The sequence below is a fragment of the Seriola aureovittata genome, chromosome 2, assembly GCF_021018895.1.
Source record: "Seriola aureovittata isolate HTS-2021-v1 ecotype China chromosome 2, ASM2101889v1, whole genome shotgun sequence".
Classification (NCBI taxonomy): Eukaryota; Metazoa; Chordata; class Actinopteri; order Carangiformes; family Carangidae; genus Seriola; species Seriola aureovittata.
Window position 1 is genome coordinate 7562390 of NC_079365.1, and position 23653 is coordinate 7586042.

Genomic DNA, 23653 nt, shown 5'->3' on the forward strand with positions numbered 1-23653 from the left:
TAAAATTTTGACTCATCCAGCAGCAGAACACACTCTGGGCTTCTTTCTACAATGGAAATCAAATATTGTTCAGAAAGTTTGTCCCAACACTGTTGCAGAAGTTCCCACGAATGTTTCACCTTCTGTCTAGTTCATCCCAAACCAGATCCATGTGGCTTAAGTCTGGAGACTGAGCTGCTCTTCCATCATGTCTCGTTCTTTTCCTCTACTGCTTTGGCTCATTATCTTGTTTTAGGATGAACCCCTGACCAACCACTGTTTTTGTTTTTTGTTTTGTTTCTTGCGTTTTTCCTGGCCATTCTGGTAGCAATACACAGCATGATGCTGCAGCACGGTATTGTCCTAATAATGCATTTGAGGGTGTAGAAACACAGTTTGTTTCATCACTGCCTTTGCACAGGCAGAGGGTAAGTCATCAACTAAAGTTGGGACACCTGTAGGAATTGTTTGCATGAACTTTCAAGGCTTTATTTACTTCCATTGCTGCAGGAAAGTTGTGAGTTAACCAATTTCTTAATCTCTGAATAAGGCCCGTTTTCTATGATATGCACATGATTGTTCAGTTTTTGGTGACCTAAACTGTTTTAGCAGCAGTTTAGTGATTATCTTTGCACCATTTGGACTTGAGCTACTTTCATTTCAATAAAAACCGGAAAAATGGGGGTGTACTGAAACTTTGGGCTGGCAGTGTAAACACCCACATTACTGAGATACCACAGCCCATTTAATGAGTGCCCTGCATGAAATTGTATAAACAAGAATATTTGTCAATAAGGGACAACTTATTATCTAGACCATGTACCATAAGACAAAATACCTACATGATTTCAGAGACTCTCACGAGGAAATAAGCACTGAGCTGTAAATGCCTGCAAGTATTGGCAGGGATGGCCCCTGGCGAAGAGAGTGACAGCACACCTAGACCTCAACCGTTTCAGTGGTATGACTAACCTACCTCCTCATTGTCCGCCTACACATGACCATGCGCTCAAAGAATGTCCTTTTACCACCTCAAAATATGAGTGCTCAGCATGCACCTTGTGCAGCAGGGAGAAAGCAAACCTGGACTCCACCTGAACCCAGCCAGTGTTAAAACCCTGCTGCACTGACACATATTCATCTCCTGCCACCAGTCTGCCTGTCTGTCTGTCTCTCTCTCTCTCTCTCTCTCTCTCACCTAAATATGATTTATCAGCAGTGAAAACCAACATTCATCACCGTGTGATGGGCCATTTTACCAACCATTACAATCATGGATACATAATCTCACTACAGCTATGCAAATAAATAACAGATGCTGTGGATTTTCCAGAGCAGCCACGTTGAGCTTCAAGTTTGATTGTCAGCGGTGAGTGAGAGTGATGTACTGGTAAATACACGGTAGTTTATCGTGAGGTGCAACTCATTATAAATGTAATAAAGAAGTCTTTCCTGAGAAGCAGCTATTTCTAATCCATATCGTCAGCTAAATCAGTTTGTTGCTATTTGTTACATGCTGGTACATTTTGTGTTAAATTAAGGTAATAAAACAGAAATGTAGGTACAGTACATTGTGTTAAATGTGTTTAACTTCCTCTACATTCATAGAGGAAGCTGGACAACCTTAACTTTAAGAGCAATTCACTATTTTATTTTTGCTACACGAGACAACTACTGTGGTGTAACTAACGTGAGCAGCGAACGTCTCCTGTACCGAAACTGTGAGGCAAGTCAGACCGTCTGGTTTTAAAAAATGTAGTAACGTGGTGTCCAGAGCTGTTCAGCTGTGTTGTGGACAGTGAACACAACCTAGTGGCGCTGAAATGTTAACATTAACGTTTTGAAACTCAAACGAGTTCACTCATAAGCAGTGTTGAGAATTAACAACTAGACTATTGCACCTCAGCGAATCAGAGAGCCTGTGCCTCGTAAACTTTGTAGCTAGCGGATAATGGAGACACCAACAAACACCGCCACCGATAAGAATGGCCCATTATTAAGCCAGGCTTAACAGAGACTGTTATAATGTCTACAGTTTAGGAGCCAAAAATATCATGAGAAACATTTCATAACAAATCGACTGTAGTAAGGTGGTTCGTTGTATCACGGTAGCTTAAAAACCACAGCCTGCTCGGAAGCGGAGCAACACTTACTGCCCCTGAGACGATTTAACGCGTTCAAACACACAATAGCATCCGTGTTCAAAACTTGGTTATAACCAAATCATAAACCGTTTGCAGAAAACTCACCGGCTTCGATGCTTTCATTGAGTGGAGCAGTTTCTTTTACGCCTCTACAAACTCTCCGCCATCTTCGGCAGGACGGTGTTTGTTTAAATGGGAAACACTCCCAGAGCGGAGGGAGCCAGCTTGTAGCGGAGCAGTGGGACTTCTGGGTAATGTAGTTGCTTTCCTTGGCAATCCACATCAAACTGTTTGACACGTTCTGTAAATGAACTACACGTACACCAATACCCATAGGTGATATGAGCAGCAGTCACTGATATTATTAGAGGAGAGATTTATAAATGTATTTATAGGCTGGCAGAAAAGCAGCTTTATTCAAATGACTTATCATAACCATAGTGAATCACTTTATTATGTTCTTCAGTATTTTTCACAAAAACTAAAGAATTGAAGATTGTTAAATATTCAACAGAACATAAACTTCTGTTGAATAGCATTTGGAAATTATTTAAGGGCAGCGTGGACAGATAGTATGAGGCTTGACAGTTTTTTGTTTGTTTGTTTGTTTGTTTTTGTTTTTCCTGCAACTTCTATGGCGATACAATGTAAAAAGCTGGACATTTTCCAGTATTGTTTCTCTGGGACATTATAAATGTCCTGGGAATTTGATGGGATCAAGAATGATGTAGGCCTATGATGTGGTCTGAACTGAGCAGGAATAAATGTAACTGTCAAATATTTATTTGCAATCATGATTTATAGGCTACTCCATATTGTTAAACAGAACACCCGACCCACTGCATCACATTTGACCTTTTAGTACCTTGCTATTATGCCAATTATAAAGTGCACTCACATACATGCCAACATGTGCAGAGTGGAGTGTGGAGTGACTGTGGAGCCACAGAGGATGGAGGGAACTGTCTCCATGGTGATCTCCCAGGCACACTAATGTTGAACTTTTTCTACTGTGGAGGGAGTTAGGTCCAAAGATGAAGGGAGAGTAGTAGGATACAAGTGAGCGGAGTGAAAAAGATGCAGTGTTATATACCGGGTAAATATTCTTTCCTGTCAGTATGTAATTCCCTGTACAATCAGCATAAAAAACTTTGATGTGTAAAAAAATAAAAGGGTGTTTATGCAGAACTGAAATATCCTTACAGTTTATTTAGTTAATGCATAGCTGCTTATAAGGCAGTGAGGTTCATTAACCCTGTTGCAGCATTTTATCTTACCAATGACCAATTCAAGAAATTTACTCTGACTAAGCCAGTGTTGGCAAGACATAGTGTAGTCCCTGAAGTATTACACAGTTAGTAAATATGGAAAATAAGGAATGCATGCGATTATTGAAATAATGAAAAAATATTGAGGCAAACCTTGCTTGCATACAGATTAATCCAGATCTAGGTAGATTTCTTTCTAATGTTAGAGGATTCTTGATAATTCATTGCATGATGAAATTATCAAATTATAAAAGGCAGTGCATATATTTGTTGTGTGTTTTCTGTTTGTGTGTGCCTGCATGAGAGAGCCTCAATTCATTTCCATGAAGATCCAAAGAGGGGCCCCGTGGCCCTCTGTTTGTACCCCCTCCCCCACAAACCATGGCAAACTGACCTCCCCCCTCAGTAAGTGTGAGACACTTTATCCCATCCCCACTTGCCCTCTCTACTCTGAAAGGACAGGAGATAACAGTTTGAAAGGACAGGAGATAGCCCCATAATCATTGATGTATTCAGATGGGTTTACCTGCAAACAGCTAACAGCATGCCTTTCTTTGTTCCAAACAGATTCCCATCCCCCAACTTCTCAACACTATGCAAAAGAAATTAAGCAAAAACAAAACAAAACCAAAAAAGCAAACAAACAAGAAAGCAAGATCTTGTTTTGTCATTATCAGCTATAACACAAGTTATAACCAAACAAAGAGACAGGGAGGAACATTTTTGAGATTTCCTTTTCAAACAGCTTATACAATTACATGGGTACTTTTATTGGCAGATTAAAGAAAAGGTGCGGCCTACAGTCCATGATATTGTTCGTCTAAATATCTCAAAGTTTATAGTTAAATTAAAACACACTGATTGTCTTATCAGTAGCTAGTGTTTATTTATTTTTCAAAAAGTACAGGAAAGCAGTATAAAAACATGAACATTTCTGATCTAATTTTTTCCGACTGGTGTATTCTACTCAACTGGACCAATCACTAAAGCACAATGAAAATAAATCATGTTAGACCTATAGGAGTAACTACATTTCTTACATGTTTTTTTTTCTTTCCAGAAGACAATGTAATTCTGATCCAGAGCATATAATCTTTATAATCTATGGTTTGACTGTGTAAAATTGGAAACTGACATTTCCCTTTTAAAATACCCAGAATGGCAACATTAACATTAGTCTGAAATTGTTTTTAACTCTTCAAAATTAGACAGTAAAGCATAAGCTCATGTAACACGAAGCCTCTGGTAGATCAAAAACAGTATAAGTCTCGAGGAGTGGGTACAGAGACATCTTACTACATAACTTTCTGCAGGATTAAGACTTTAACCCCTCTTAAATGAAAAAAAACAAAAACAAAAACAGTGAAACAGCACTAGGAAGATTTACTTTACCTCTAGAATATACTGAGAAACAACAAACAAACAAAAAGCTAATGAAAACAAAACAAAAACACATTTACGTATATGATTGGTCTGCTCAAGGCTTTGAAGCCAATGACTAGAAGGATTTTCAAGCAGCTGGTTCGAGCAGTGAAAGTCTGATTAGGGCGCCATCTTGGGGACGTCAGGGTTTGTTACCAGTCGGCGGCCACTTGAAAGGGTCACCGTCGCTGTCTGGACACCAAACGGTACAGTGGAGATTGACAAATGTGACACGATATAATTTGTATATAGCTAATATGTTATATGCGGTGTCAACAGAGTAATAATGTTATATCGGTAATGCAAGTCGGAAATGGACCATGTATTTTCACGACATCGTTATCTTAGTTATCCCTGTTTAGTCTTGGACATCTCAGGGCTAGCTCTTAATTTCCATTAACTTTACTTATTAGCTGTTGACGTTAACAAAAAGCTAATTATGCAACTGTTAACTGGCGAGAGATGTGAAAATGGATTTGCGTTGGAAACCCTCCCAGTTCCATAAGATAAATATAGTTGAAATTAGGAAACGCAACGTTATTCCCAGTTTATTTAGTGTCAGTAATTTGACTACACACATTTAGATATTGTGCATGTCTTTGAAGCTTAGGTCACGCTAGCAATGGAGTTACAGTAGCTAAACCCAAATAAGGCTAGCTAGCTTTATTATCTGCTAACATTAAGACGTCATGTCGTTATTAACCCATACAACCCACAGTCCACCGACTCTTTCCAAGGTCATTTCTCACATATTCAAAATTTAGAGCTGCTCGACAAATTTCAGAGACTGAACATCCCTTAACGTCATTTCACCATCTGTATTTTGCTGTCATGTGTCAGTGTGGCATTTACTCAGGGATTTACAATGTCTCAACCCAAGCAGTGATGCCCAAAAGCAACGTTGTATAACCATAACAGGTTCACATTATCTCAGATGGTTTGTGTCACAAGGCCTTGTTTCAATAGGTATTACATGTTGATATTGTGTTTACACTTGGTACACTACTACTTACATGTGGTATTCTAGCATAGGGTTACTGATTTGACAAAATATCATTAAGATGCACTTTATCTCCTGCTGTGGACACTGTGCATGATTTGCATTTGAAGATGTGAACTGCCAGTTAAAATAAACAATGAATTCTGGCATATAGTAATTTACCAACAGAGAAGAAATATGTTTCCCCCCTAAAACATTCCAACCCAATATATCTTGGATCAGCTTAAAGCAGTGATGCATGCCATGAATTTACAACAGAGGAATTTATATGTCTAAAGTAGTGAGTAACCTGTTCTGCAGCTGAATGTTCGGTAGATGGCTCTACTGTCCACTAAGTCACCAGTTCCATTTTAGTGTTGACAGTGAAAACTGAGCCTATGAGCTCATAAACCTTTACTATACAGGCTGGGGGACAATAGTTACCACTAAATAACAATACATATTAATTCTATATATTTTGAGAAATGTGAAACAAATCGTTGACCAATTTGTCTACAGGTAGTGTCAACCAAATGTCTTTGTTAACCGCTTTGTTTAAAAATACTTTTATTTTATTTGATATTTATACAATGTTTTATGTTCAGCCAGTTATTAACATTTGCATTCAATATTGCACAAATTAGAAAATTATGAAGTTTTAATAACACTTTTGGCACCGGTTTTCTCCCTCAGCCATTCAGAATACAGTGCTGTATTTTTAGCAAGACACTAATCCCTTCCTGCTGCAAGCTGTCTCTGTGCTCATCGCTCTGTAGTTCATGCAGTATGTGTATAGGAACTGCACATTACATTCTCATCAAACGTCACAATGGGGAAAAACATGTGATCTCAGTGTCTTTGACTGTGGCATGATTGTTGCTGCTGGATGGACTGGTTACACAGCAGTCTGTAGAGTTTTTACACAAAATGGTGCAAAAAAACATCAAGTGAGCAGCAGGTCACATGCAGAAACTTGTTGCTTGTTGATGAGAGAAGTCAGAGGAGAACGGACAGGCTGGTTGGATCTGACAGAAAGGCTTCAGTAAGTCAGATAATTACTCTTTACAAGTATGGTGATCAGAAATTAATCTCAGAATTAACATATTTGTTGATGGGCTACAACAGCAGAAGACCACTCCTGTCAGCCAACAACAGAGATCTGAGGCTGCAGTGCGGATAGAATCACCAAAATTGGAGAGTTGAAGACTGGAAGAATGTAGCCTGGTCTGATTAATCTGATTTTTGCTGAGGCACGCAGATTGTAGGGTCAGAGTTTGGGGTCAACAGCATGAATCTATCGACCCAACCTCCCTTGTGCCAACAGTTCAGGCTGCGGGTGTTGGTGTAATGGTGTGGGGAATGTTTTCTCGGCACACTTTGGATCCCGTAATACCAGTCAATCATTATTTAAATGCCACAAACTATCTGAGTATTGTCTAATGAGTATTTCCAGCATAACAATGCACAATGTCACAAAGCAACAGCGGTCTCAAACTGACTTCATGAACATGACAATGAGTTCAGTGAACTTCAGTGGTCTGCCCAATCACCAGATCTGAATCCAGTGCAACACCTTTAGGATTGTGGCAGAACAGGAGATTGGCAGCATTAATGTGCAGCTGACAAATATGCAGAAATTTCGTGATACAGTCATGTAAACATGGAGCAGAGTTTCAAAGGAAAGTTTTCAACATTTTGTGGAATCCAGGCCACCAGGAACTGAGGCTGTTTTGAGAACCATGGGAGGCCCTAACCAGAATTAGTATGGTGTTCCTAATAAAGTGCTCTGTGTGTGTATGGGCATATTTGAAGTGTGTAACTAAAGCCAAAGATTATTTATGAAGCTTTATGAGAAACAATAGCTTCTGTGTGTCAAAATGGAACTCAAATAGGAGATTTTTAACAAATTGCTGCAAGTGAAAATAAAGGGGATTATATAAAAAAAAGCTGTGCTGACATTTGCCTACATGGCGCTTCTTCTAGCATGGTAAAAAAATGCATTTTCCTAAGTTATCTCAACATGTTTTAATGACGTTAAGATAAGCTCTTATGTCTCAAGATGTTCATTAGGGAATAAAGAAAACTAATTTCCAAAATAGGGCAAAATTACAATAAACACAGGAGAACTGTACTAACAAAATAATGTGAGGTATAACACATTTTCATGTAAATCATTAAATCTTGTGAAAATATTTTTGAATCTTGCCCCATGGTGGAATGATACAACAGAAACGGAGAGTCATTGTTTCTTTAACAGTATATTCTTGGCCTGGAAACACACTGTTATCATGTGATCACACCAGTTCAAAGGCCAGAGTCAGGCAAAAAAACACAACTGTAATTTAGTCTGCTTTTTTAACATTGTCATCAAACCTTTAGAGAACAAAGAAACAGTGCATTTCATTTAGTAACTGTTTACTCAGTCTGACTGTTCCTTTTATTTGTATAGCAGTTTTTTAATCTTTCCCACGATGTTTAGTTTAACTTGAGGGTGGGAACTACAGAGACAAATTCCTCCATAAGCATACTGCCTCAGGTCGGTTCTTTATGTACACATCTGCTGACTACCCTTCACAGTTACACCACAGGCTGGCTCTATAGCATGTGTATGAAACAAAAAGCTGTATGCAGTCTTCTTGGCAGCTGATCGGTGTATAGTGGCAGATTATTTTGATCTGGGCCTAGCTCTTCTTGTTCTGAGTACTGCGTTTCAGCTTGCCTGTGCTGAACAAAAGACAAGAAGCCAGGAAATGCACTAGCCAATCAGCAGCAGCCTTACATTTTGTCAGCGCGCGGTGGCCACTCTCAGTGTGCCTTATATCAGAGCAGTGAGTTGGACAGCTTGGAGAGCCGTGGCTATGCTCTGAGCAGGGTGAGGGCTGACAGGGCTGTCCTCCATGTTTTAATAAGCATTGACATATCACACAGAGTTTTTAGCCATGCATCCACAGAGGTAAGCCTTATTTTGATTCTTTCACATATTCTGCTCTGTTGATAAGGCACCAGCCACTGTGTGTGATCCGTGCCTGAGTACTAATACATGTTTGTCTGACAGACTGGGGGAGGGGGAAGAGTATTTGTCACCCCACAGCATAGAAGTGGAGCTTGGAAAGAGAGCATAGCATGGTACAGTACAACAGACTGTCTCTGCTAAGTGGGTGGCTGTCTGAACACGTACAGTAGAAGGCCACAGGTCAAGTGTAAGGTCACTGTATATTCACAGAATACTGACTGAGAGAACATGCTTTGTTTTGTCAAGATTAAAAGAGGACTGAGTTTTTGGTGCTTCCCCTGGCCTGTGCTGTCAAGATGGCAGGCCTGGTGAGGGATCTAGGCGGGATGGGAGAGACAGGGAGCAGTGCAGAGGGGAGTCCCCAGAGGAATTAACAGATGGTAAACTGACAGCACAGCAAGTTTAATTTAGGCCTCAAACTGGCATGAGAGAGCAAGGCAGCAGGGCACTGATGTTAATTGTTTGCCAGACGAATGAAGAACAGACTGTAAAACTGTCTAGTTGCCTAATTTTGCTACACCTCACCCAAAATCTAGTTCCCCTCACCAAAATGCCCATATTACTTGGTGAATAAAAAACATGCTTTTTACATCCCTAATCCTGTAAGCTGCTCACCAGTTTTCTAAAATACCAATTATCTACAGACTAAATATGCCATAGCAGCTTATTTATCACAGGGTTGGAGGAACTGCCTGAGCCTAATGGTGTGCACTGCCTCCCAGTGTTGTTCTCTGCTGCCGAGTGTCAGCCATTTTAGAGAGCTTCCCCTTTCTGTCCCTCTGCTCCAAGCACACTGGGTATTTGTATGTAAGAGAGAAGGAAAGAAGAAGGGAAGGACTTCCTCTGAAAAGGCTCTGCATAGAAACCTCATCTCATCAGAGAGGCTTGAAAACCTGTTTGAAGTCGACAAGGTTTGATTGAATTCTGTTTATATATAATGATGTTGGTGTTGGTTTTCTGTGTGCATGAATCAGATAAAAATCATTCAGTTTAGTTCATGATTGTATCTATTTCAGACAGTTTCTCAATATTGTTATTCTTGAACATTTGATATATTTCAGGTGGAATATGTGTTTTGTCAATATTAGTGGATGATGTCTGACAAAGGTTTTGTTTTAAATATATCCAGGGGAACTATGGCCTGGATATAATGGTGCACATAATGTTGCTTGACCAGGGTTCAGGAGCTGCCTGCAGTCACTGAGACAGCAAATCCCCCTCAGTGTTCTCTGAATGGTGCTTGGTAATGCGTTTAATCCCCTCATTCCACTATGGTGTGAGGAATGGTGTAGGCACACTTAAATCTGCATTACACTGACACAAACAGTCTGTTTGGTTTGGTGTCTCAGAAATACCCACCAGCTGACCTTGGACTTGCCTAGATTATGTAGTTGGCCTTGACGTTTTGACCAAGATTTGCTTCTGTTTTGAAGGATGAATTGTACTGAGTTGTACTTTTTTTTCACCAATGTGTTTGAATTGTGGTGCATTGTTTGTATTCGTGCTTTAAAGTTCTATATTGATTAAATAAAATGGCTATAGTTGGTCAAACTGAAAGATGGAAAAAGGTATAGCTTTGCTCTCTGTTATATATTATTTTTCAGCTTACTGTTGCTCACATTTAAATCTCCAGGCAGATATTGATTATGAGGCAGTACATGCTGAAGAAGAAGTGGATCGAGAGGGAGAGATTTACGCCTTCCACAATATCTGGGAGGCCTGTGACATTTTCAGTCCTGTCTTTGTGTCCACTATTAGGGCCCATGCTGCATATCAACATGCTGGGGTACATAATAAGCTGCATGTGGTCCTTTATAGCAGATTTGACTGATGCTGTGTGTATGTGTTGTGTGTGTGGTGCACACAGTGGTCAGGGAGAGAGAGTCTTCAAAATGGACGCCATACACATAGACTGGCTGAGAGCACAGCGAGGGAGGGAATCTGATCCTCTCCCTGTCTAGCCCGTAGAGCTACATATTACATGTCTGATAAAAGGCACATGACTGGTATATTTCTGTATGGGGTTTTAAGGGAGTGAGAGACTTGGTTTTCAGTAGGTTTTAGCAACAGCGAGGAGCAGTCCTCTCTGCATTGCAGCACTGTGGCTGAGGAGAGCGGGGAGAAGAGAGCCTGTGTGGCACACTGAGGCTGAGCACCCAATCAGGCATCTCCGTGTGGTGCTCGAGCCAATCGGCGGTCTGCAGCCGAGGTTAAAGATTGACAATTGCAGGAGAGAGCAGCAGGGAGAGAAGGCCTTCTGGGAAACCTGGACCCATCTATTCCCTCATCCCCCAACGCCCTCAATAATTGAAAAAGATTAAAGAATAGGCTGAAGAGTCTGTATGTGAGTAAGGAAAAAGGTATGCTGTTGATTTCCTACATTGAAGCATGAATGTAATGGAAATGGTGGGTGTGGGAAGGGATGTTTTAGCAGGTTACAATAGGCTGTATTGTGTGCTCTGTGCTCTTTGATTTAAAAATGTTTGTGTCAGGATGGGCAGCATTGATTTTCCTCCTCGTCCCTGTCCATGTCTTTCTCTTTGCCTCTTGTTGCTGTATTTCCTGGCAAGGACAGGACAGGATGTTGCTGGGTTAGATTGTCTGAGGCTGTCCAGACAGCTTAGATGAGGAGGCCAGTAAAGCCATTTCACTGCACTCCTGCCTATGTCTGCAGACTGGCTGTGTTTCTGTCTGTCATTTCATCCTTATTTAGTGATGGAGGAGGAGGGGTGCGGGGGTTGATGAACAAAATAATTGAAATGGAAGCAGTATTTTTGTTTTCAGTGAATTACTTTTTTTAATCACACAATACTTTAAAATGATGCTTTGCTCAGGAGTAAGTGAAATGAAAATTGGCAAAATTGAAGCCATCTGAACAGTGAGGCCGGTGCATCTGCTGTGGCGTCAGAGAAAATGGCAACAATAATAGGATCGACAACAGGGCGCCTGCAAACCAAGGTGAATCATGTTGAAGTGATACTGAGAATAACCTGTTGGGCAGATTTTCAATAAAAGGTGATTCATAGCACGTTGTCATGGATGTCAGAAGGTTCAGACACTGTAGATTGTGCTGTTCTGTGTTCTCATGTTTACTATTTATAGACCTGTGGCCGGTGGAGAAAGGAGCCTGCTGTTTATAATCTGAGAATGGCTACGCATTGAGCTGCCATTGCTCTAGTATTGGTTAACTTTTGCTTTAATTGCGGTTGAGATATTCTTTTAACATTTGGGAGATGTGCATGTGTTGCCTTCAAGCTGTTGATGTGGTTTGTGTGATGTAATTGTTGTATTATCAGTATTTTCAGCCATGATGGTTTTCATACAGTGTAGGCTTACACTTACTTATTTTGTGATAATTGTTTTGATGTGAATTTCAGCAAAAACAGATGTTTTTGCCAACTGCACACAGTGCTGGTGGGATCAGAATTTACAAGTCATTTTTCAGTATTTCACCATCCTGCATTAGAAATAGTGATTTGAAGATGTGTTTTAATATAAATTTTTACAGAAGAGTTATGATGCTTCTGTTCCAAGCTGGGCGCCGCATATCTAACCAGAATTATATTAGTGTCAAGAGAGAGCCTGTTGGCAAAAATGACCTTTCTTGTCTAGAGCAACTGTAAGGTAGTAGGATGAGGGGAATGTATTAACAGTTAAAGACTGTTTAATATCAGACCTCTGCAGGAATGTATTACAGTCTTAACACTGAAAACTTGACCATTTGCATTGTGCACAACTTTTCGAGGGTGCTTATTTTCTGCCTTTATCTGACAGAGTACCATATAAAGCTGACAGGAAATGAGGGGCTGACATTTTAAACCCCTTGGTCATCAGGATACCCCCATTATAGCATAATTGTAAAGAACATGTTGTTCAAAGGAACAATTTCAAATAACTTTTTTTTTTAACTTAATGATATAGCATCAATAATAGATATGAGACATCTTCAGCTATAGGTTATATTTGACTGTCAAACCTTTGACGATAATCTTTTCTGCATCAGTGTGGCAGAGGAAGAGGGAAAAGAGACAACAGAAGGAATGGAGATCTCAACACGATCCAAAGGTAACATACCGTCCAATTTGTTTTCAAATAGGTTGGCAAAGCTTTATTTCTATTCTTATGAAATTCTGTGATTCGTAAAGTGGTTTTGTTTGGGTTATTTTGGTTTTACATTATACAGTATGCCACCATGTTTACTCATGTACACACCCAACTGTGTGAGTACAGGAAACCTCTGGTGTGCCATTTCTGGTATTTGTTTCTGCTTTGAAAAGGCCATGAGTGTGCTCTCCCTGGTTTGTGTAATCTCTGAGTTTTGTCCGTAGTTTCAGACACAGCGTCAACAGAGCGGATGGCCCAAAAACGAAAGATGCCGAGTCCCTCTCACTCATCGAACGGTCACTCCTCTGCTGAAACATCCCCATGCCCAATGAAAAAGAAAAAGAAACCTGGTGCTGTTAGCAGCAGCAAAGACCAGGTAACAATCAAAGCAAAACCACAATCCAAATGTAAACAAAAGGGTCGCACCAGCCCCACTCCCAAAAAACAGGATTATACCTGCAAACACACACAAACTGGTTGATATTTAGACTTACACCACACAAAAACGTAATAATTCACAAAAGTTAATATTATTTTTTTCGATTATAAACTTATGAGATTCTTTTTCATCATCAAGCAGTTGAGCTCTTTAATGAAAGGTGTACAGTTACAGAAAATACACATTAGACCTTTAATCTATCCTAATTAAAGGGTCAGTTCAGTCAACTCCCTAAGAACGTACTTTGCCTCTGTCCCTCTGTAGCACTAGCAAGCCGGATGTTTTTGGTTTGTCAAAAAACCTGTCAAAAAAACTACTTAGCTATTTATACTATCATTATATATTAATACTAATTATTAGCTTAGCTTGGCATTAAGCTGATTATGGTACATCCAGACCTTCAGGAAATTATAATTGTAAGTGTACTGATATGATCTATAGCTTGGGTGTAGGTGTCGATAGAGCTCATTTACAGCATTTGCAAAAGTATTTATTTGTTCAGATACCACAACTAATACTTTAAATGACACAATCATAATAAACTTCTTTTGCTGTGGTGAAAAAATGGTTGGTTGTGATCAGTAATTCATATTCTGTCAATATTTTAAGGCCTGTATTAATTCAGGGTAGGTTCACTGAGCATGAATGCTAATTTGCAGGAATGCCTTGCCACATCAGCACTAATTTCATATAGTTACATGCATCCAAACCTGGAAGATGCCCAGTACAACCAACTATTAGTCACTGAGCAGCTCTACTGGAGCATAAGTTCTTTAACTTGAATTCATTACATTTATTGTAAAAAGTGCTTTGTTTTGTCTGTAGACTTTTAATCCTTCTTAAATTACCCCTTCTGCCCTTGACTTTCACCAGTGGTATAGAGTTTGCTCCTAGGATGGGACAAAGTGATTATATGACATTATTTCTATATCAGTAGCACCATATGTTCTATTGTGATACTGAAGCAGAGGTATTTCTTTCATTTATCCAGACAATTTAGCTCTGAACTTTTCTATTTTGGTAGTTCAGACCTGAAAGAGTCATACTGCTTATTTCCAACTCTGTTATAAATTTGATTCCTCCCTCTATCAGGGGCTAAATATGGTGATGGAATTACAATAAACCATAAGTTACCTTGTGATTTCAACCTCTAGTCTACTCCATTTAGATTTAATTGTTGAGGTTTTTGATGCACAGTATATTGTGAATTGTAAAATGGTAATTAGCTGTATCCAAAGCGCTTTACAATTACTTCTTACTTAACATTGTGCAGTATAGCCTATTAATGTGTTATGTTCTGTACTATTATACAGTGTTATGTTTAGGATTGACATATGAATAAACATTGTTGATGTAATTGTTCAATCTTATTGACCACTAATGATAACATAAATTCAGTGTTCATATTATCACTCAGCATTGGCATTTCCAGAGCTTTATACTCTGTTTGAGGACTTAGTAGTGAGTTTTGAGGAAATGCTATCTGTGCATCACTAATTAAAAAAACTGCTTTTTTAAAGCAATCTGAGAAATCACATGATTACTTATGTCATATCTTTCAGCTTGTGTTTTTTAGGTGCATGCTTTGTTGCCTTTGTGCTTAAAGCAGTTCACAAATGCACAATAGCTAAATGATTTCTAGTATCGTACACTTGGCACATTTGGTTGTCCTTTGTAAATGATTAGTAGCCACTGTACCTATCTGAGCTTGTGTCAGTTTAATCAAGGCTGTCCACACTGTTTACCCTCCTGCACATTGGTGATGGTTGTGTCCTAAACACAGACTGAAATCACAGGACTGAGCAAGTCATATGACTTAGAATAAATATATAGACCTTTTGTCTGTTGATGTCATTTCTATCACAAGTTTGAAAACAATGCGATGTTGACTATTAAATCTCCACTGTTACAGCATACTCATGTACCAGCAGTGAGAGTGTAACAATTGTACTTTATCAGGGCTCACAGCAGTCTGTGTTGTGGACTTCCTGACTTTAATGTACCTTTTGTTGATTTTGTGCATGTCTGCTTGGCTTTTCTAATCTCTGGCCTGATTTTGACCTTCCCCAACTTTGTGTTTCTTTTGCCTGCATTCCAGTCAGAACTAAGACATGGTCCCTTTTACTATGTGAAGCAGCCAGCACTCACCACAGACCCTGTTGATGTTGTACCGCAGGACGGCAGGAATGACTTCTACTGCTGGCTGTGCCACCGCGAGGGCCAGGTGCTCTGCTGTGAGCTCTGCCCCAGGGTGTACCATGCCAAGTGCCTCAAACTACCAGCCGAGCCCGAGGGCGACTGGTTCTGTCCGGAGTGTGAGGTATTCACCCAGGACTGTGCATAGTGTGTGGGTGTTGGGAACATATTTCGAAGCCTGTGGTCAATACCTATTGTGATATTTGTTTAATTATGCAATATAATGGGATATAAACAAAGTGTTCAACTCGTTTCCTCTTGATGTCTTTTAGAAAATAACAGTTGCAGAGTGCATAGAGACTCAGAGCAAAGCCATGATGATGCTAACTATAGACCAGCTGTCTTACCTACTAAAGTTTGCCCTTCAGAAGATGAAACAACCAGGTGTAAGTATTCTGGGCCCTCTGTTTTTATAGGAAATTCATGCTACCAAACTAATTATACAGTATTAGGGCACGTAGCGTTGTCACAGATGGGTTACTCTGATTATTCTCATTTAGATTTCTGCCTTTTCTAACTTTGTACTTCAGATTTATCACTTGGATATTGGCATGTGATCTTTTCTGGCAGTCTTGATTTTGAGATTGCCTTTGCAACCAAAAGACACTCCTTTTTTCTGATCATCGTATTCCCATCAGTTGTGCTAGATAATATCTGCACCCTGATGTATAACCTGTCCACATACAGTATCTGTCCAGCATGATATATTATCAATTCGCATGTGCTAATGATGTCTAATAACAGAACTAACAATCACAGTCATTGTGCTATAATGGGCCTGTCATGGCTGGAAACCATGAAGGTAAACATGCTAGCTGGTGGTGAGGATACAGCTGCCCCTCTCACTCTCTTTCAGGATCATCCCCGCTTGTCATCTCGCTCCCCCCATGCAGCTTCCACGCAGAGAAAGACTTTTAATTGGGTAATCAATTACACCACTAACAAGACCCCGTCATGATTTTCTCCTCCACTGGTTTTCCTCCTTTTGTTTGAAGCGGCTTTTAGAGTTTTAAGTAGTAGCATAGTGGTAGCATGTTGATGTGCGGTAGAGGGGAAGGTTGTGTAGTTAGTTTGGCCTGAGATTTTGTTTACGTTCACACTTTTTTTCTTTCTACTCAATTTTATAGACTGAACCCTTCCAGAAACCCGTCTCTCTTGAACAGCATCCAGATTATGCAGAGTACATTTTTCATCCTATGGATCTTTGCACACTTGAGAAGGTACAACAAAAGCTGTCACACATTTATTTATTTGAAATGATAAATATAGAGACGAACAATACGGGACATGAACAATATGGGAAATGAGCATCTTTTCATTTTGCACTGCAGAATATCAAAAAGAAAATGTATGGCTGCACAGAGGCCTTCTTGGCAGATGCGAAATGGATTTTGCATAACTGTATTATATACAATGGAGGTATGTTGCATATTCTTGGCACCATATGAACCAATGAATATTGTACTATTAATGAGAATATTTTTTCCATTATTGGTATATATCAAATATAGTGTATTCAAAATCATGGTGGTGGTTAAGATTGATGTTCAATTTAATTTACTACTATACTTCAATGTCAAGAACTTATTTTGTCAGGTTTTAATTATTTTCTCAAAATCATTAATATGGATAACATGATATGATCATAACAATACAATTCCACTGACAATTGGCAATAATGTTGAATTACCACTTTGTCTAGTGTATATGAAGAGTTTAACTCAAATTTATGTCCTTGTTTCAGGCAATCACAAACTGACAGCTACAGCTAAAGTAATAGTAAAAATCTGTGAACATGAGGTGAGTCTGTGTCAGAAAAGAGTTTATATTTAAGCCAAATTTGGATTTGTTAATTAATTTAAGACAGTAGAAATGACAGCTGAAACTCATTTTTTGTTTTTTGTTTTTTTGCAGATGAATGAGATTGAAGTTTGTCCTGAGTGTTATCTGTCTGCTTGCCAAAAGAGAGACAACTGGTTTTGTGAGCCTTGTGTAAGCTAGTACAGTAACTTGAAGTTTCTGTTGATGATTCCACCAGATTGTTTACCCATTCAAACATAAATCACTGGAATACATCCACTTAGTTCCAGTGTTTTACTGTATGTCTGCAGAGTAACCCACACCCTCTAGTGTGGGCCAAACTGAAAGGATTTCCATTCTGGCCTGCTAAAGCTCTGCGGGACAAAGATGGACAAGTGGATGCTCGTTTCTTTGGTCAACATGACAGGTATCAGCCCTTTGTGCTTCAGTTACTCTGGCTCAGAGGCACTTTTTTAGGTTTTTCTAACAATTATGATGTGATTTTTTGTCCTTCAGGGCATGGGTTCCTTTAAACAACTGCTACCTCATGTCCAAAGAGATTCCATTCTCTGTGAAGAAGACCAAAAGCATCTTCAACAGTGCCATGCAAGAGATGGAGGTCTATGTGGAGAACATGAGGAAGAAGTTTGGAGTGTTTAACTATGCCCCCTTTAGGACACCCTACACTCCTGACAACAACTTCCAGATGCTGCTAGATCCCTCCAACCCCTCGTCCACCCCAGTCAAATCTGAGAAACAGGAGAAGATCAAGCTGAGCTTTGATATGACAGCATCACCTAAGATCCCTTTGGCCAGGACCATGTTGTCTGGGGCTGGGGTGGGAGGTGGCACCGTTGGGCGACGGTTCCCTCTCAGTGACATGCCTCGCTCCCCCATGAGCACCAACTCCTCTGCTCACACCGGGTCAGATGGCGAACAGGAGACAGCAGACAAGTCGCAGGGCAAAGGCCCAAACAGCCAGTACAGTGCAGGAGAAGAGTCCATGGACTGTACAGGTATTCCACCAGACACATTTTAGTATAGCAACAAGTATGTTGTGTCTAATGGGAGAAGACTTGTTTAAAAGTAAATATTTTTGAACAGCATCACCTGCCCATCCACGACCTGGTCCTGCAGGCAGTTCATTGGACAGCCCTAAGCCATTCCACTCTCAAGCTCCTGGCCTCGCCAAGCAGGAGAAGACACCACAGACAGGAAGCATTCTGAACCTCAATTTAGGTGAGACTTTAATTCCAAGTATGTAATATGCATTCAAGTGTTTAATAATGTCCATTCTCTATGAGTGAATACAGGTCACTATGGGACATGATTCTCCTAGAAATTATAAATTGTAATGAACAAAGAAAAAAGATCTTTCTCTTGTGCACATATTGCTGTTTGAAATTATTGTACATTGTATTCTTCCAGATCGGAGCAAAGCAGAAATGGACCTAAAAGAGCTTAGTGAAACAGTTCAGCAGAAGCAAGGAGCCACACCAGTCCTTACTTCTCCAAAAAGACAGATTAAGAGCCGTTTCCAGCTGAACCTGGACAAAACCATTGAGAGTTGCAAGGCACAGTTGGGTCAGTACAGAAGAAATTGAAAGAATGTACAGAAAATACACATTTCTGATTTATTTATTTGCTAAGGAAACACATTTTGGATAGAATGTGTCTGTTAATATGATGTCATCATATGATTATATCATTTTGTCCAGTTCTAAAACATGTTGAATAGCCATGTAGTATCCTCCCTTCTCCTCTGCTCTGCAGGTATCGATGAGATCTCTGTGGATGTGTATAAAGGTGTTGAACACAGCGACTCAGAAGACTCTGATAAATCTGACTCGAGTGACAGTGAGTATGCCAGTGATGACGAGCAAAAGACCAAGGATGGCCAGGACGCAGCACCAAATGATGAAGCCCAGAAGGACCCTACCAAAACTAAAGTCAAAGACCAAGCTTCCCCAAGCCAAGATAAGGAAGGTAAAGCTGATACACCTGTGGCATCTGAGTCGGCAGCAGCTGATGCCACTGCAACAGTATCAGATGCTCCAACTAAGGAGAAAACAAGCTCTGATTCAGAGAAAGAGAGCCCAGAGAAGACCAAAGCCCCTCCAGCATCACCTGCTCCCAGAGAGAAGTCTCAGGTGAAAGAAGAAGCAAAGCAGCCAATGCCAGTGGAGGACTCTGACTCTGAGAGGGAGCTGGTCATCGACCTTGGAGAGGAACAGGGAGGCAAAGACCGGAAGAGGAGCAAGAAAGAAACAACCCTTGCTAAAGAGTCACCTGCTGGTAAAACTGAAGGTGAGAATTGTAATTTTCTCACCTCATCCCATGAGAAATAAACACTGAATGTTATGTCACATAGAAACATCAGCAACTATGAATAATGTGGGTACTTTTTTCCTTAGGCAAAGCCCTGACCCCATCCACTGTCCCGTCTCAAAGCAGTGCAGCTCTTTCCACACCCTCCAGTGTTTCCACACAGTCCTCAATGGCCATTCCCGTCACCATGGTCTCCTTCACTACTCCCTCTCCCGCAACCATAAGTCTTTCAACTGTGTCCAGTGCCACAGCAACACCCCCCTCTTCCTCCTCCTCCTCCTCCTCCTCCTCTTTGACCTCCACAACTCCAGCTTTGAAGAAACAGCGCCCTCTGCTGCCCAGAGAGACAGTGCCAGTGGTGCAGAGAGCTGTGGTGTGGAATCCCACTGCCAAGTTTCAGACTTCCTCACAGAAGTGGCACATGCAGAAGGTGCAGCGTCAGCAACAGAACCAGCAACCTGTGGCAACCACTCAAACTCAGGCGTCGTCACCCAGGCAAGGCCAGACTCAAGCGGTGACCCAGACACAGGCAGGGAACGTCTCGACAGCGGTATCCTCATCTTCAGCACAGCAGTCTTCACAAAGCACACGCTATCAGACCAGACAGGCTGTCAAAGGTAGATAACATGGTTTTAGCCACAAGTACGAATTGACTTAGAGTGTGGGTCAGAGGTGTACAAATGTTTGAGACCCATGGTGTGTACAGTATATATGTTAAATAAATCATCAGTTGGAATATTACCAGTTTTTACTCCACAGCAACCTTTGTACATGTGAAACATTTCATCAGTTTGTCCATAATGATGTTGTTGATTAATAGCTTTTTTTTTTATTATTCTAGCTGTTCAACAGAAAGACACTCCACTCAGCACGTCCACATCTGCTGTCACCCTGGTATCCAGTAGTCCAGCTTCTGCTGCCATGATGGCAACGTCAAGTCTAGGCACAGCTGCTTCATCTTCACCAGTGGCAACAGACCAGTATATCCCCACGGCGTCAGCGGATGTGGCTGCAGACATCGCCAAGTACACAAATAAAGTTAGTATAAGTTTTTGCCCTGCAAGGTGCCATTTCCAGTGGTCACTTATTGGGCTGTATTGCATTCGGTGAAACTTTAGTATTCATTTTGATAGTCTCATAAACTCTGACATAGATTCTAAAATAATGCTTAAATTATACGTAGTTGTATCCTAAGCAGCTGCATGGTGGTGCAGTGGTTAGCGCTGTCGCCTCACAGCAAGAAGGTTCCGGGTTTGAGTCCCGGCTCGGACGCGGGATCTTTCTGTGTGGAGTTTGCATGTTCTCCCCGTGCCTGTGTGGGTTCTCTCCGGGTACTCCAGCTTCCTCCCACAGTCCAAAGACATGCAAATGGTGACTAGGCTAATGGGATACTCTAAATTGACCATAGGTGTGGCTGTGAGTGTGAATGGTTGTCTGTCTCTATGTGTTTGCCCTGCGATGGACTGGCGACCTGTCCGGGGTGTACCTGCCTCTCGCCCGAAAAGATGCTGGGATAGGCTCCAGCCCCCCCGCGACCCTACTAGAGGATAAGCGGTAGAAAATGGATGGATATCCTTGGCTTCAGATTAATGTTAAGTTAGAAACCATTTTTCTGTAGCTTTCAAGCTACACACATGTTTGACTGCCACACTGAATGAATTTAAGGAATACAAGGTAAAAAACTGCGGGTTCATATATTAATCTTGTCCATTCATATATTATTGTGGTCTCTTTTTCAGATAATGGATGCAATCAAAGGTACAATGACAGAAATCTACAATGACCTTTCCAAGAGTACTTCAGGGAATACAATAGCAGAGGTAGGAATTTACTCTCGGCCTTTCAGACACCAGCCCCTTTTACACAGCCTGTTCAAGGCGGGAATGTTGCGCCTTTATTTCACCTCGCTGTTCTGGATAAAAGGTATGAACACAAAATGAGTGCCTTTATGCTGGCAGTGCAGGTAGTCACAGAGCTGGATTGAGATCTCTGTAAAAGGGAGAGTTAGCATGTCGGGACAGACGCTGACCTTTTGTGTTACACATCAGCCCTCTGATTCCAGAATGACGGCACGCTATCTAAAATCACACTCTGATGCAACATTATGCAGGCTTTGGTTGGTTCAGTAAAACAAGCAAAGGTGGCATGATGAGGGGCTACTAAGTATGATTGAGATCATAACGGTGGCTTTGCATATGACCCTTTACTTACCCCGGCATGCCCATGTGTTTTTCCTACAGATAAGACGACTGAGAATCGAAATAGAAAAATTACAGTGGTTGCATCAACAAGAGTTGTCAGAAATGAAGCACAATCTTGGTGAGACTTGGGGAATGTGTAAAAAATATGCATATGCAATTTGCATCTACATGTCTTTTCCCAAAACAGTGTAATGAGTTCTACTTGGGCTCGATCATGTTTGTGTATTTCAATTTTAGAGCTGACGATGGCAGAGATGAGACAAAGTCTGGAGCAGGAGAGAGAGAGGTTGGTGACAGAGGTGAAGAAACAGATGGAGCTGGAGAAGCAACAGGCAGTGGATGAGACAAAGAAGAAGCAGTGGTGTGCTAACTGCAGGAAAGAGGCCATCTTCTACTGTTGCTGGAACACCAGCTACTGTGATTACCCCTGTCAGCAAGCCCACTGGCCAGAACACATGAAATCCTGCACTCAGTCAGGTAACAGCACGTGCCAGCATCAACATGCTGTTGATGACATTCACACAAACAAGGACTATTCTGTCTGAATGTCTCCTTTCCTTTGCTTGCCTGTATAATCGCCAGCCACATTACTACTGACATTTTCATAGCTGTAATACATTTTTTTCACTTTTGCTCTATTTGTAGCCACAGCCCCACAGCAAGAACCTGAGGCTGAGTCCACAGCAGACCTCCCAAACAAAGGGTTAGGGCAGACTAGCAGTGGCCCAAACCCTCTCAGAGACACGCCAGTCTCTGCACCACCAGACAAAGACTGTGACGTGGAGAAGAGTACTGACAGTGTTGCTGTCACTTTGTCATAACGCAACTTACCATACTTGAAAATGTAAATGTATATATTGTTTTTTCACTACAAGGATATGTGCATGTAAATTGTTCTGTTCAAGCGGTTATTAAGGGAGCAATCCAAATTATTTTTATTTTTATATTTTTGTTTGCCTTTCTGGGCACACCAACTGCCCCCAGTTCACATGGTCTTTGAAGCATTTTAAATGTAGAAACAAGACTGGCAGCAGATAGTTAGTAACCACTAGAGGGGGTAGTTTAAAAAATGTATACTGCATATTCATGCACTTTGTTGCAGTCTATAGAGAGTTGTCGGTATAAAGATCTTAAGAGCATGCTTGAGTGTCACAAAACATACACATAGTGTAAAGGACAACAGTTTAACAGTTTCAAATTGCAAAAATGTAAACCATGTTAATGGACCACCTCAGTTTTAGATTAGAGGACTGTTGACAGGAATGTCTGTAAATGACTTATTTTGTATTCTATGTTAATTTATTTGTTATTCTAATGTTGCCTGCTGTATACTGCAAAGAAAATAACAAATACAAACATTTTAAATGAGCTGTTTCTATGGATATACTGTGGTCTAATTAGTTATGAAGCAGTCTGCAATCAAATAGCATAGGTTCAATTTCATTTGTAGGTTGAGTAGGTAAGCAGTGTTTAATCAGACAACTTAATTTCTGAAACTCAATTTCAGATAATGCAGTCTTGAAAATGTGTTGCTCTCAGACAGCAACTGTAACAGCAGTAGCACGTTAATATTTGTGAACTCTGTATATCAGAAGGCCTGAAGAAGAGGTTTATTAGGGCAATAGACTAAATACAGATTTAAGAAGGGTGTGTGTGTGCGTGTGCGTGCGTGCGTGCGTGCGTGCGTGCGTGCGTGCGTGCGTGTGTGTGTGTGTGTGTGTGTGTGTGTGTGTGTGTGTGTGTGTGTGTGTGTGTGTGTACGCCTGAGCCAAACAAACCC

The 23653-nt window shown here is 40.7% G+C and overlaps 2 protein-coding genes across 10 annotated transcripts in view; one reads left to right on the plus strand and one right to left on the minus strand.

The window, feature by feature from the left end:
• ncoa3 (nuclear receptor coactivator 3) overlaps positions 1-2317 on the minus strand; it is a 33189-nt gene extending 30872 nt beyond the window's left edge. For both annotated transcript variants that reach the window (XM_056394853.1, XM_056394844.1), the window contains exon 1: positions 2229-2317. The gene's annotated coding sequence lies outside the window, so the exon portion shown is untranslated. The remainder of the gene's footprint in view (positions 1-2228) is intronic.
• Positions 2318-4941: 2624 nt separating this feature from the next.
• zmynd8 (zinc finger, MYND-type containing 8) lies at positions 4942-23241 on the plus strand. 8 transcript variants are annotated; one of them, XM_056399692.1, is made up of 21 exons: positions 4942-5019; positions 12809-12870; positions 13134-13285; positions 15447-15668; positions 15817-15930; positions 16401-16466; positions 16672-16764; positions 16876-16963; positions 17289-17344; positions 17459-17536; positions 17656-17771; positions 17861-18360; positions 18449-18583; positions 18773-18928; positions 19118-19651; positions 19759-20289; positions 20514-20710; positions 21412-21492; positions 21913-21991; positions 22111-22350; positions 22519-23241. In XM_056399692.1, the coding sequence occupies exons 2-21, from the start codon at positions 12846-12848 to the stop codon at positions 22692-22694; spliced, it is 3639 nt and encodes a 1212-aa protein (XP_056255667.1). In that variant the 5' UTR covers positions 4942-5019; positions 12809-12845; the 3' UTR covers positions 22695-23241. The 8 variants fall into 8 exon arrangements, with proteins under 8 accessions (XP_056255667.1, XP_056255643.1, XP_056255696.1 ...); XM_056399668.1 differs by lacking the exon at positions 4942-5019 and adding an exon at positions 8641-8745; XM_056399721.1 differs by lacking the exon at positions 4942-5019 and adding an exon at positions 8641-8745 and having other exon boundaries at positions 15525-15668.
• Positions 23242-23653: the final 412 nt, after the last annotated feature.

Excerpts from the sequence above, each read along its gene's own strand:
- zmynd8 (XM_056399668.1), top strand. Across the intron at positions 18,584-18,772 it reads CATTCTGAACCTCAATTTAG|ATCGGAGCAAAGCAGAAATG; the intron begins GTGAGACTTTAA and ends GTATTCTTCCAG. Across the intron at positions 20,711-21,411 it reads TCGCCAAGTACACAAATAAA|ATAATGGATGCAATCAAAGG; the intron begins GTTAGTATAAGT and ends TCTCTTTTTCAG.